Here is a 13,522-nt window from a genome sequence, read left to right on the forward strand (position 1 = left end):
TGAGTTTTCCAGCCCATGGCTGGTCCAGATGGAGATGAGAGAACTCTCCACCCCTTCTTTGGAATGTATTTCTAGCCTCTTCCCTTTCTATGAACTGATGCTTTTCTGAAGAAACAATAGGAAATGAATGATGAAAATGTATTTATTATAAATAGTTTAGCATAATTTTAATAAAACAATAAGTTGTTTGCTTTCTTTTAATTGATTTATTACTCTTATACAATGTTGGCATTAGCATTAAATTTCACTCTATCTCACTTTTTTTTTTGAGACAACTTAGATCCACTGCCTAGTATTGTTTATGTGTAAAGACAATTAAACGGAGATAACATTCAGCTAACTTTAATTTCCACAGAAAATATATCACACAATATTTGTCCAGTGAGAATAGCTTCAAGCAGATTTCAGTGTAAGACAAAATAGATCGGAGTCCATTTTGAGCAAGAGAAGATGAAAAAAATAGTTGCAGATAATTCTACCTTTGCCCATTTTCAACCCAATTTTATAGTTGAGAGGGATGCCTGGATTAATCCAAATTGTTAGTGCATTGTGGAAACTAACATGTATAATTTTGTAGCATTTTGAAACCATGCAATTTTAGAAATTAAATTCAATTTTTTTTTTAGTCAGATCTAATACCTTTTAGCTACGATTAGTGATAATTCAAAATAGTCTGTGAATGTAATTGCAGTAAAATACGACATCTCAGTATTCTTGCTTCATGTCTCTGAGGATTCTGCATGTCACTTCTCTCATATTACACTTAACTGGCAGTCTCAATCCCCTTCTCAAAAGGCAGCTATAAAAAAATTAGGTAGGTGAGAGGTTATTTTTTGAAAGTTTTAAGTTATATTGTGAACTATGCTTGCATTTATTACTTTGCAGAATCTGTTTGTCCGACAAGAATTCCAGTGGCAGCTCGAGATGAAAAAGGATTTGACATTCTTGTAGGATTAGGTGTGAAGAAAAAGGTTAAAAAGAGGATTCAGATACCAACCACTAATGCAAAAGCTTATGAAGTAACTTCACGTGTTGACCTGTCAGAATTGACAAGGTATTTAAAGTTATAAATACACTTCTAAATTTAGTAAGTTTTTTTTTTCTTAAAGTGAGAGAGACTTATTTTAAGATTTATACAAAAGTTCAAGTACTGTCTTTTATTCTCCCCCTGCCCCCCCATCTAGGAATGTGTTTCCAGAAGGTCTGCCTCCATCCTATGTGTTTGTTTCCACTCAAAGATTTAAAGTAAAAAAGACATGGGATTTATGGAGAATTCTAAGTCTGGATAAGAGACCACAGATAGCAGTCACTATTAATGGAGAAGAGAAAATGTTATCATTCACTACAACAAGTTTAATAAATGGCACACAGGTTATTACTTTTGCTTCACCTCATGTAAAGGTAAGGAGTAAGGAATACTCATTTAAGTACACATTATTCCTTTGCTCTTTATGTTTTTAAAAAATGCATGGTCTTATTTTTGGCTGCTTAGGCATTTAAAAATAGATGGGGGGTACTTTCTCTGTGTTTCTAGAGTGTTCACAGTGATCATCACTGTAAATGCTTTGCAGGTGCTTTCTACTCAGTAGTTTCCAGCAGGTAATTGTGAAGATCACAGAGACTTTTTCATATGCTGGGAAGTATTTTCTGCCTTGAATGTAGAGACTAGAAAATGTGAATGAAAATATTCCATTTTTAGAGTTTTTGTTAAGTGTCTAAATTCCTTGAAAATACATAATGGCTGAAGTTACTTTCTTCCTGAGAAGAGTAAATAGCAGTTTACAAAACAAGAGTTCAATCTGGATTTGTCTAGTTCTCTCTTAAATAAAAATTCCTACTTATTTTTCTCACTGAAGGGATTCCCCTCTTTGTGCAAACCAATTTTATTGTCTCCTAGTCCAATCTGAAGGTTTTCTTGCAACTTTTTTTCCGTAATTTCCAGTGAAGTATTCAATTCTTGTAAGAAAGATTGTCTTGGTTGTAGGTGAGAGGAGATTGAACGTCTCTACTCTTGCCTTTGTAGCAGTATAGGAGTACGCAACCCAGAGATTCCCATTCCTACCACAGGGACTGTTATTTAAATGAACAAAGAGGGATGCTTCAGCAGACAAAGAGTGGGTAAGATTTACTGCTGGAGCGCTTCATGGTCAAGTGGGTTCAACTTTTCTGGGAAGCGGTGGCCTGCATTCAATTCTTACTCCAGTTCAGGCTGAAGGAATTTGAAATATAAATCCTCCGAGAAGGAGGAACTCCTGTCCAAGAGAAGGTCTTAACTACTAAGCTTTTGCTAGGGAGAGGTATTTTATTCTTCTGTTATTGGATGGAGAATTTTACTTTTTCTTTCCAGATTTCCTCTGCCTTTTTACAGTTCTTTGTAGGTGAAATAATTTTACCTTTTTTTTAAGAAGCAGTTAAACTTGATTTACTGGAAACTGTTAGAAAATTCAGTTTCAAGTCAATCTGAAAATTTGTATTTAATTGTTTCTGGCAACTACAGTTGACAGATCAATCTTACTCCTGCAGTCCCAGGTATCCATAAACTTCACCATGAAAAGACTTTTGCTTTTTTTTCTTTTGTGTTTCTCCATGCTTGTATTGCTGTTGTGGAGAACAATAATTTTATGCCCTTTTTAGAGTTGTATATCTCTAAACATACTCTAAATGTCACCATGCTTTTAATGAACCTTTTTATTTAATAAACTTTTATGATAATTTATCACTTCTACTCAGGAAAATGGATATGTTATATTTTCCGATCTGTTGTTTATTTTATCTTGTAATGAGAGCCAATGTAAACAAATTAAAACCCAATCTACAAATGAAAATAAAATAGAAACAGAGGTGCTATCTAAGGGTGTATACTATTAAGTGAAGTAAACTTAATTTTTGTTTATATCTTCAAAAGGTAACAAAGATATATAACATACTGAAAGATGTATGTTTCAGTTTTATGTATACCAATTTAGTGTGGAATTAATCTCTATTAAATTTAGATATATAAAAGATAATCATCTAGGCTAGGCTAAAGAGCTAGATTGTTTTTGAAGTTAATGGATAGGCTCAAGAAGGTTCCTATCTTAAATTTAATTTCTAAGGTAGGTGAGACAAATACTTCTTTAAAGATATCTCTCATTTTCTATTACTTGTAAAACTATGCTGTTCGTTTAAACTAAATTTTAAGCTTTAGAAACCTGAGGTTTTGTGAGATTATGAATGTAATATTTGGTTTATTTATTGCAATATTGTGATTCTTTCTGCCAATATCATGTCGTCTTTAAGATTTTTTTTCATAAGAGGTTCAGTAGAAAGACTTTCAGGTACCAACTCATTTTCACCATGATTTAAGATCTGAAGTGTTTGAGACATTATGCCACTGCTGAAAAAAAGGCCTCTGGTTTCATATTTTTAACAACTACAGGTTTGATCGTGTTGAAGATCACAGACTAAAAAAATCTATGTGAGTTATAAAATAATTCTGAAATAGGGATTAATTATTACCAAATATCGTCTTCTCAGTTATAATATTACTTGGCATTAGCAGTAAGGTGTTGAAGTGCAGTTTTATTGTTGTTTAAATTGAAGACATTTTGTTTTAAACAATTCTGTTTTCTTCACTTTTAGACATTGTTTGATGAAGGCTGGCATCAAATTCGTCTCTTAGTAACAGAAGACTTTGTAACTTTGTATATAGATGGCCAAGAAATTGAAATGAAGCCATTACATCCTGTTTTAGGTATTTACATCAGTGGCCTAACCCAAATAGGCAAGTATTCTGGAAAGGAAGAAACTGTACAGGTAAGCATATGCTAAAACCACAATAACTCAGAAATTCTACTGTAGGTTATCATTGCATTGGCACCTTCTGTTTTCTTGAACTTTCTCTTCTAATTTACACTAGGCTGAAATTTAATATTCAAAATTTTAATAGTTAAGAGGGAACATATATGGTCAAGAGGACTCAGCACAACTGATAGATCCTGTGCGGTGGGTGCTTAGTTGGTCTCACTGACTTCAAGGGGCATTTATTTTTGCTGAAACACAAATTTGATGCAATGGGGTCTCCCAAATTTGGGAAACAGTGTCTCAAAGCAGGGGATTTCCTCTGTGTTTGACACTTGTATATCATTTCCTTCCATCAGTGTATGGGTTATGCTGGTAAAAGAGGGAGAGAAACAAAATTTTGATGAAATTTCTCATCACTAGCTATCACAAAAATACAGGATGTATCAACTCCGTTTCTGTCATACTGCAAATATTTGATACTCAAACTGCCACTGTTTGATTCTGCTGTGCTGGAAAACCCCCCTGAAAATCCCTGTACCAAGGTTCTCCTCTGTTCTGAGGAACATTAAAGTCCTTTTGCCTTCAGTTCGTTGCAGATGCCAAAAAGCTGGTTAAAACTTCAGGCTGTGTAAGTAAACGCTGTGTAAACCAGTGGTGAAGACTATTATGTTGACAGTATTCCAGATCTTAGCTAGATCTTGGCTAAATAGATTGTTTCATTATAATTACAACAATCTGGTAATGACATTCCTAATTAGACATAGTAATGGAAACAGTTCTAAGAAATTGTGCAGTCGACATGCTGGAGGGAAGGGATGCCATCCAGAGGGACCTTGACAGGCTTGAGAGGTGTCCTGTGCAAACCTCATGAAGTTCAACAAGGCCAAGTGCAAGGTCCTGCACATGGGTTGGGGCAATCCCAAGCACAAATACAGGCTGGGCGATGAGTGGATTGAGAGCAGCCCTGTGGAGAAGGACTTGGGAGTGTTGGTGGATGGAAAACTGACTATGAGCCAGTAATGTGCACTCGCAGCCCAGAAAGCCAAACGTATCCTGGGCTGCACCAAGAGAAGTGTGGCCAGCAGGTCGAGGGAGGTGATACTCCCCCTCTACTCCACTCTTGTGAGACCCCACCTGGAGTACTGTGTCCAGCTGTGGGGTCCCCAACATAAAAAGGACATGGACCTGCTCGAGTGAGTCTAGAGGAGGCCATGAAAATGATCAGGGGGCTGGAGCACCTCCCCTATGAGGACAGACTGAGAGAATTGGGGTTGTTCAACCTGGAGAAGAGAAGGCTCCAGGGAGACCTTATAGTGGCCTTCCAGTAATTAAAGGGGGCCTACAGGAAAGATGGGGAGGAACTCTATCAGGGAGTGTAGTGACAGGACAAGGGGTAACGGTTTTAAACTGAAATAGGGTAGATTCAGATTAGATACAAGGAAGAAATTATTTACTGTGAGTGTGGTGAGACACAGGAACAGGTTGCCCAGAAGAGTGGTGGATGCCCCCTTCCTGGCAGTGTTCAAGGCCAGGTTGGACGGGGCTTTGAGCAACCTGATCTAGTGGAAGGTGTCCCTGCCCATGGCAGGGGAGTTGGAACTAGATGATCTTTAAGGTCCCTTCCAAGCCAAAGCATTGTATGAAATACTGAATTACATAAGTAGATGTTACTTCTAGTTATTTTGAAAGCTATGCTTTTTTTGTACGCTAATTTCATGATCCTTACTGCTCCTATTAAAATATATTAATGTGTTTTGCATCATCTTCAGATGTCTTTACTCAGTTACTCCTGAATTTTGTGTATTTGTAGCCAAGCTTCAGTTCTATTATTATATTCTAAAAGTGTATATGGAAACTTGGATGATGCACTGTGTGTGACTCAGCATTTCTCGTGGTAACATTGTCCGTACACTAAAGTACCCCTTTGTGAAAACTACTGAATGTTTGTCACAGATTTCTGATAGGGCTTCAAGCACTTATTGCAAGGAAAGTAGAGATTTCAGAATTGTAATCAATCGTCTCATGCATTTTCTCTGTCAGTGCAGTATTATCCCATTTTTATAGTTTTGTGCATTCTAGGATTAGAGGGTTGGTTGATTTGTTGTTTTTGTGTCTGTTTTTTTCCTCTAAATCGCTGTAGAAATGGGACTTTATAAATTTTAGATTCTCAGTAATGCGGTTTCTGAGTAAAAGAATGTTAGTAGCAAGATGTTATCTAAAATAAAAATGAAAACGTTTTAGGAATGTTGAATTGTACAAGATCCTCTTCTGATAGTGGGCTAGAAAAAAAGGAGAAAATCTGCCTCAGGTAGCAATTTTGTATTTGCGGATGATCTCTATAATCTAAAATGATATTTCTTTTCTCCATTTTCTCAGACTGTGATGCATTTTGCAAAGCATTAACAGTCAAACTTTTCCAGCATATTTCTATTTAAACGATGATTATAGAGAAATATTTTAATGAATCTGCATACCACCTTTCAGTGAAAAGGTATTTTGAAATCCTTTAAGAAAGAAATCAATTTGAGTTGGATACAAGAATCTTCTTCAGAGATTCTTTGGTGAATTTTCATTCTCTTTCTGTGTTCTGATTCAGATGTTTCCTAGTGATATTTTGCAAGTGTTCTCGATTTGATTAGTATCTTACTGGCTGAAGTGCTTTCCAGTAGAGCGATGATAAACTTGTGTACATACTTAAGTGTTGTGAGTTGAAGACATTTTAAATTTGAAAACACATATTACTAGGCATGGTATTAACAGACTCCATTTTCTGTGCTTCCTTCCTCTGCTAGTCCAATTTATAGTCTGTGATTTCAAATAAGTATAACAGGGCCTTTTTCTCTTTGCAGTCGTGATAGTTTATGCTAGAAAAACTGATTTCAGTGGTTTCATTTTTCTGGGGTATAGCGACAGAGCAGAATGGCACAAACTTTTGCTTACCTGGTGCCAGTGTTTTTATTGGTTGCTTTTTAAAGCTTTATGTTATACAGCTAAACTCTAAACCAAATTCTTTGAAGTGTCACGGATGCCTTCTGATGCTTTACCAAACCTTACTAATCTTATATCTAGTAGAGACAGGTCAGTGTAGAAACGTCTTCCCGTGACTCTTAAGGTTAAAAGGAAAAGGTTGGTTTTGCCTGTGCTGTTGTAACTTGTTTCCCAGTGATATTGGCAGCCGGTGTAATTCGTGCTGTGCGTGTTTGGATTTATTGTCAAGAATTAGGGGTGGTGATTTCTACTATTTTGGAAAAGAAAATCTTGGATTGATTATTTTTCTTTAAATAATTCCATTACAGAGTGTTTAATTGGTTGAATGTATTAATCATTGTGAGTAGCCTGACTAAAAATGTTTCTACATCTTTAATTCATTTTTAACTCTAATGGACACACTTCCAGTTTCTCTTGCTTTTTAATATTTTTTTCATTTTTTAAGCTTGTGGATTATATAATTTCAGAAAAGTATAAACTAACTTAGTGTCAGACTGTTAACACTTTCTCTAAAGAAGGTCTTTTATGTTTTGAATTATAGTTTGATATACAAAAACTGCGAATCTACTGTGACCCAGAGCAAAATAATCGAGAAACAGTCTGTGAGATCCCAGGATTTGTGAGTATGGTAGATGAACTTTTGAGGACTACTTGACATATTTTACAAATCACTGTTTAAAGCTGACTCAATGAATTCTTAAAATAAATAATACTACATTGATTCAGCTGGTGCAAACAAATGCTTGTTACCTGTACAATATCAAGTGACACAAAACTTATCTTTTTTCAACCTTATTTTTGCACAAAAGTATTTTAAAAGTTTTTTTTGTTTAGATACTTGATGGTGGAAATTTGACAGCAGTATAGAAGAATCTCAGAATCTTCTGTTACAATTTAAGATTTTAAACATTATAAATTAGTAAAACTTCTAGGTTACGGCAGTGTAAAATACTTTAAATATTACTTTTTTTCTCTGATATACTCCTTGCTAGGTCATATACTTCTTGTCTGATATACTTCTTGTCAGGTGATAAGATCTTGTCAGATAATCTCTGAAATTCTTGTGCATAACCAACAAACCTGTATTTTTAAATCACCTTTTCCTATCAGAAGTATCTATACTGATGTCTCTGTTAAATATCCCATTAACTGATATGTTGCCAAGATTTCATGAGGTTATGGATAAGACAAAAATAAAATGCTGTTCAGGATTTTATGATTCATGTACACTATTAGGAAGCTTATGGGGATCCTTTGACCCACCCTTTGCCCTCTTACTTACAGTTAATTATACAATGAAATGTAAAACACATGTAAACAAATTTGGAAACCATTCATGACACACAGTTGGAGCCAGATTTTCAAAAGTATTCAGCTGCCATCTCAAAATATAAGCAAGAGATCGTTTTATACATACAGTTTCCTTCAAAATGTCCTCCTGTGTTTGGTGTCTAAAACAAACTGAACTAAAAGATAATCAAACACCAGTGTCTTACTGTGTAAACCCATATTCTTCATGTAGTGATGTGGTTTAGTATTAGGACCATTTTGCCAGTTTGAAAATAGAACCTGTGAATCTTCAACATCCAGATATTTTATTTTTGTCAGACTTGCACAGACCCCCAGCTAGTCTGTTTTTCTTCTACTTGTTTGGGGCCAGCGTGTCTATTGCAATCACAGCTTTCATTTAAGCAGCGAGTAGGTGGCTGGATTATTAGCTGTTCTGAAATCTGACTATGTGTGTCAAGAACTAATGGGTTCAGGAACACTTTTGTAAAGTTAGCTTTAAATCCTCAAGTAAATTTAGTATTTGGCTGTTTAACTGCACCACATATCTTTTTGCTCTTTAAAAAATAGAAGTAGGATATGAAAAGTAAACAAATGAAAAAAATTTTTGCATCAAGAAAGCAAACACTAAGAAGTCCATCATATCTTGCATTCTCTGTGATTTGGCAAGAAGTCCAAGCAAAAAGATTGCTTTTTGCCAGTTTAGTTTCACTTGCTGTTTTTGTAAATTAAATTTGGACTTTATCCATGAAATTCTGGACTCTTTCAGAAAATAAAAAATGTTGGATGATCTCCGAGGAAGAATATGTGGTTTGTGGTTGTATTCTGTCAGTGTGGTTGTGTCATCAGAGCTCTTGAACTAAGCAGAGGCTGTATGTACTATTTACAGCTTGAATTCATCCCCTTTCCCAGAGATACCTAGCTGCATAGTAATTTTAAGCTCTCTCTATGATCCGTGGAGAAAGGTAACCTTCTCTAGAGGTTGCCTAAGATGAAAAGAATACAGAAGAAGCTGTCTCTCTCCACAGAATGTGTATGAAGTCTGTGGTGACTGTGTGCATTAGAAAACTCCTGTACATGGTTGCTACTAAACCATTAAGACAGACAAATTCATGGTTGATATGCTGAAATATTTGGGGATGGATTGTTCTGTGGTGTTGCAGATACTGGAAAACTCAATTCAGTTGATAGCAGAGTCTAATGCAGTCACACAGGAAAGTGAGAAAAAGCCAGCCTTGCCTCTGTGCTGCTGTATGTTTTCCCAGATACTGGATTCAGACAGAGATCAGAGATTTTAGGAATATTTTGGTACATTCTCTGACATGAATGAATAAGCAGAGGATTTTTTTGATGAGAGGTTACTCCTGGCAAAAGGTTTGACCCAAATCTAAACTTCTAGTGTGTAAATTTTTACACAGTTCAGTATTAATTTCTGTTTTGTCATTGCGTTTTAAAAATTGCTACTGGTAGCTCCTGTTGAAAGACCCTTAAATGAAATGAAATTCATATGCATTGATAGCGGCTGCACGTAAGTCTGAGAAAGTCTAAATTTTTCAGTTATAATTCCTTGACAGTTACAGCCCTAAATTTATGATTGATTTTGGTAGTGTTTACAAGTGAATGGATTTTGTTTATTACAAATATTGCTGTACTCTTAAACTGTGTTTCTTCTTGTTTCAGAACGGAGAGGTAGGCTCAATCCTAAACTGCTCAAACTCAGTTTAAGGTAGTATTTGACTTATTATTCTAGGGAATGTACACTTTGTTTTGAAAAATGGATAGAGGTTTGCTAAGCTTAAAAATGCTGGATTTCCATAATTTGTGCTCTAGTCAGTAGACAAATTATGTTTTCTAAAGAAACCCATGTTTGTTAGGATAAATGGCTTGATATTTTCCCCTGGTTCAATTCAATTGCTCTTATTTGCAGGGCTGGATGCTGTTGCAAAGTGAATGGGAATATACACAGTCAGGTAGCTGTTACCTGCATCATGCTAATGGCAGCTCCCTGAATGGGAGCTTGTTTGAAGGCTTAATATGATAGCTTCCCTAACCATCTTCATAACTCCACTTGGTACCATTGCAACGGAAATGTGGATTTGTGTTTTGATCAATCATTTGACCCTGAGAAAGAATTCCATTCATAGAACATTGTAAAAAGTCTGCATTACTTTAGGAAATATGAGTAAAATGTTATAGAAAGTGTTTTGGATAATAAATACAAAATCTGGTTTTTTGTGTCTTGGATTCTTAAATTTTTGCTTTCCCATATCTCTAAGAACTTTGTGGGTGAAAAAGAATCCACTGAATCTAACTTTAGCATATAGATTTAGTACAGATGCACCTAAATTTTGTGTGGCTGACCTTGGGCAAATAGATTTGATCTAGTATCATTCCTCTTGCCTGCCTTGGTAAAACACTGGGGTATCATGTGGTCTCAATGGTGAGAAGTAAATACCTAAAAAAACCCCCCAAAAATTCTAGAGGGTGATGTGATCTGCCAGGGTTTAGTGTTTACTGCTGTTTGTATAGGGAGCATAGTTTGGAGGAGGTCACCTAATGGTCTTTGGAGGCTGGGCACCCTGGGGGCCAGGACTAGTGACTTGTAGGAGTTGGTGCTAACAGCCATGCCCCACCTTCCCTCAAGTAGCTTTGTAGTTGGGACACATGCACGGGAGGTAGGAGACTTGGTCTTTATGTTCTTTTCAGGCTTTCTACACATGATAGTATGCACATCAGTTGTGGTCATTATGCTATACATAATATTTACTAGATTCTTTTTACAAACTTAAATAGTTATATTTGATAATTGATCACACTTCAAATGATGAATATCAGTTAGTTTAGGGGAAGAGTTTTACATGTTGTCAAATTTAAAATTATCAAACTATATGACACAATATTTGTGGAAAAGCAAACAGTTTCAGATATCAGCCCAGTATTGGTACTTAATTTTTATTTATTTTTCTTCTGGGTAAAATGATAAATTCATGCACGCGAAGTAATTGGAGGGCAATATTCAGGTAAGCAGAAGTTCCAGCTGAAAAGCGGAGTGAAAGCCAGGACTGATGCAACCTAAGGAAAATCAGTTTTGTATAACGTTAGGATACATTTGTTGAATGCTTTTGGCATGTGTATTGATGGCTGGTTTCACTCTTGGTAGTGCATGAATGGTCCTAGTGATGTAGGCTCAACGCCTGCCCCCTGCATATGCCCACCAGGAAAACAAGGACCTCCAGGCCCCAAAGTAAGTTTCCATTCTGACTTATTGAGTGTACACAACTTTCTTCTTTCTTTTTTTTTTTTTTTCCCCCAAATCTTAAGTTGGCCAGCCATAGTCAGACAGCTTAAAAAAGTAGGGGACAGGTTCTCCTAGTTCTGGTTTCCAGTGCATGAATATAGTGATTAGGATCCTCAAGCCCAGGTTTTGGTGCCATAGCTCATAATAACACAAATATATCTTTTACTAATTAAGGAAAATGCCTGTGGATGTAAAATTGTGTTTCCTTGCTACTCTTCAGCAAATGATCTTGCACTGTGAATTGTTTGAGAATGAAATGGTTTGCTAATAAAAGTCTTCTCATGGAGAGAGTTTTTTTGCCTTCTTTGTTAAAGAATGGACTAGATACTTACTGGGAGAGTTCTACATTAGCTGTTCTGATGAACTCCCTTCAGTGTTGGTGAAGGATTAAAATGAGAACCAGACTTGAGTCTCACTTGTTTAACATGGCAAACTCAAATCTCTAGTATTTTACTGTACCAACTTTCTCAATAACTGTGCTAAGCAGTGCTTCCAGAATTACTAGCTTGCCTTATAAGGTCAGATAAGAAAACCCCAAACCTCTTGTCTTACATTAAGCAAATGATTAAAAAAATTCTACTCGTTATATAAGGACTCAGCAGTCAGCTGCAGGTGCTTCAAGTCAAAGGGCTCTTTGCTACAGTGGTAAGGGTTTCTAATCAGGGAATTGGAATCCACAAGATGGAGATCATTATTATTTCATGTAAGAATTTTTGCAGTGTTTTACCTTTTTTTTTTTCTCTTTAGCATATCAGACAAAAGAGAGAGAAGAAGTATTTATCATTTAAAAAAAAATTGAAAGCCACATCCTGTGAAGTATGAAGGAGTATGAAATGTCAGAATTAGGGTAGCCTATACAATTTTATTTAGATCCCTGTTTCATGTGCAATCTTTCAGTTGCACTGCAGTATAATATTTGTTTCGTGAAAGCTCAATAATACAGGGGACAAGATGGTGCCTAACACAAAAGACTGTAGAAAAAGGAAGCCAATTTAAGATTGTATAGGTTATTTTAGTTATAGCATTTCTTAAGTTTTGAATACTGGACTTTGGAACCATATAAATTTAAACTTAATTTGTGTGTTTGTGATATTAATGGAGTACAATGAATTTAATTAAAACAATTTAAAAATAACAAGTAACTGATATTTTAACCTTTTCAAGTAAAAGGCATAAAATTTCATTTGTTTAGATAGCATATTTGAAAGCAATTTTATTTTCACTCAAATCTCAAACCTGGACTTCTTAATTTGGACAATAATAATTCTGGATAACTATTATTAATTAAAAAAATTATAACTGTCAGTTACGCTTTTCTAAAGAGACATTATTCTGTATCCTTTCTCATTTAGTGCTGCATTACATTTCTGTGGTTTATATGTGAAAAGATGTTTTTTCAGTCACATTGAAAGCTAGTTTCCTATTTCCCTCCTAATGTCCTCCTTGTTTATAACAATTCTGCAGTTGTAACTGTCCCGCAGGTCTGTTGATGGTTCAGGATGAAGAAAGTGGTGCCTGCTTAACTCTCCTGTAGAAGTAAAATGATTTATAGATAAGTCTTACTGGATTTTGCTGGGCTCAAATCAATCCTTTAGTAAAATAAACAGAGAACTTTAAAATACTACGAGGATATATTGAGTAAGAAGTTAACTTCTTCCTTTCTTACCATAAACATGAAGCCGGGGGAATGACTTTTGTTTTCCTTTACCATGGTCATAACAGAGATTATAAAAATAATTGCAAAGACCTTAGAAGAAGAAATCTAAAAGAATTATACTTTTTAGACAGCCATAAGTGTGTGGAGAGTTTAGTATTTACCCGGTTTTAATCCTGGCTCCTGCCTTTCCAGTGCTTTTGCTTTAAGAAGTAGACTCAGCGAAAACAGGTGAGAGTTTTATTCAGAGTAGCACTACTAAATTAGCAAGGTTTTAATAAAGTTTTTTTCATCTATTTGCTAAAAAGTGTTTTTATTTCTATTGATTAAGATGTTAAAAAGCTTGAAAGCATTTGAGATGATGGGCCAAACTTGTACTGTAACTGAGCATGGGCTCACTTCTCCAAGTCTGGCACAAGAAGTTAGGGAGAATTTTCCCACGGGAGGGTGTTACAAGACCAGTTCTTTTTTGCTGTAGGAATTGCTCCTCAATAGCAGGTATCTGGGCTTGC

At 35.6% G+C, this 13,522-nt stretch overlaps 1 protein-coding gene across 1 annotated transcript in view; it reads left to right on the forward strand.

The window, feature by feature from the left end:
- Positions 1-13,522, forward strand: part of COL21A1 (collagen type XXI alpha 1 chain) — a 113,483-nt gene that overhangs the window by 34,961 nt on the left and 65,000 nt on the right. Inside the window, exons 4-8 of the mRNA XM_074820787.1 lie at positions 886-1,054; positions 1,185-1,401; positions 3,622-3,795; positions 7,313-7,399; positions 11,219-11,302. Of these exons, the coding sequence (XP_074676888.1) occupies positions 886-1,054; positions 1,185-1,401; positions 3,622-3,795; positions 7,313-7,399; positions 11,219-11,302 (731 nt within the window). The remainder of the gene's footprint in view (positions 1-885; positions 1,055-1,184; positions 1,402-3,621; positions 3,796-7,312; positions 7,400-11,218; positions 11,303-13,522) is intronic.

This window comes from Strix aluco, chromosome 3 (genome assembly GCF_031877795.1).
Source record: "Strix aluco isolate bStrAlu1 chromosome 3, bStrAlu1.hap1, whole genome shotgun sequence".
Taxonomy (NCBI): domain Eukaryota; kingdom Metazoa; phylum Chordata; class Aves; order Strigiformes; family Strigidae; genus Strix; species Strix aluco.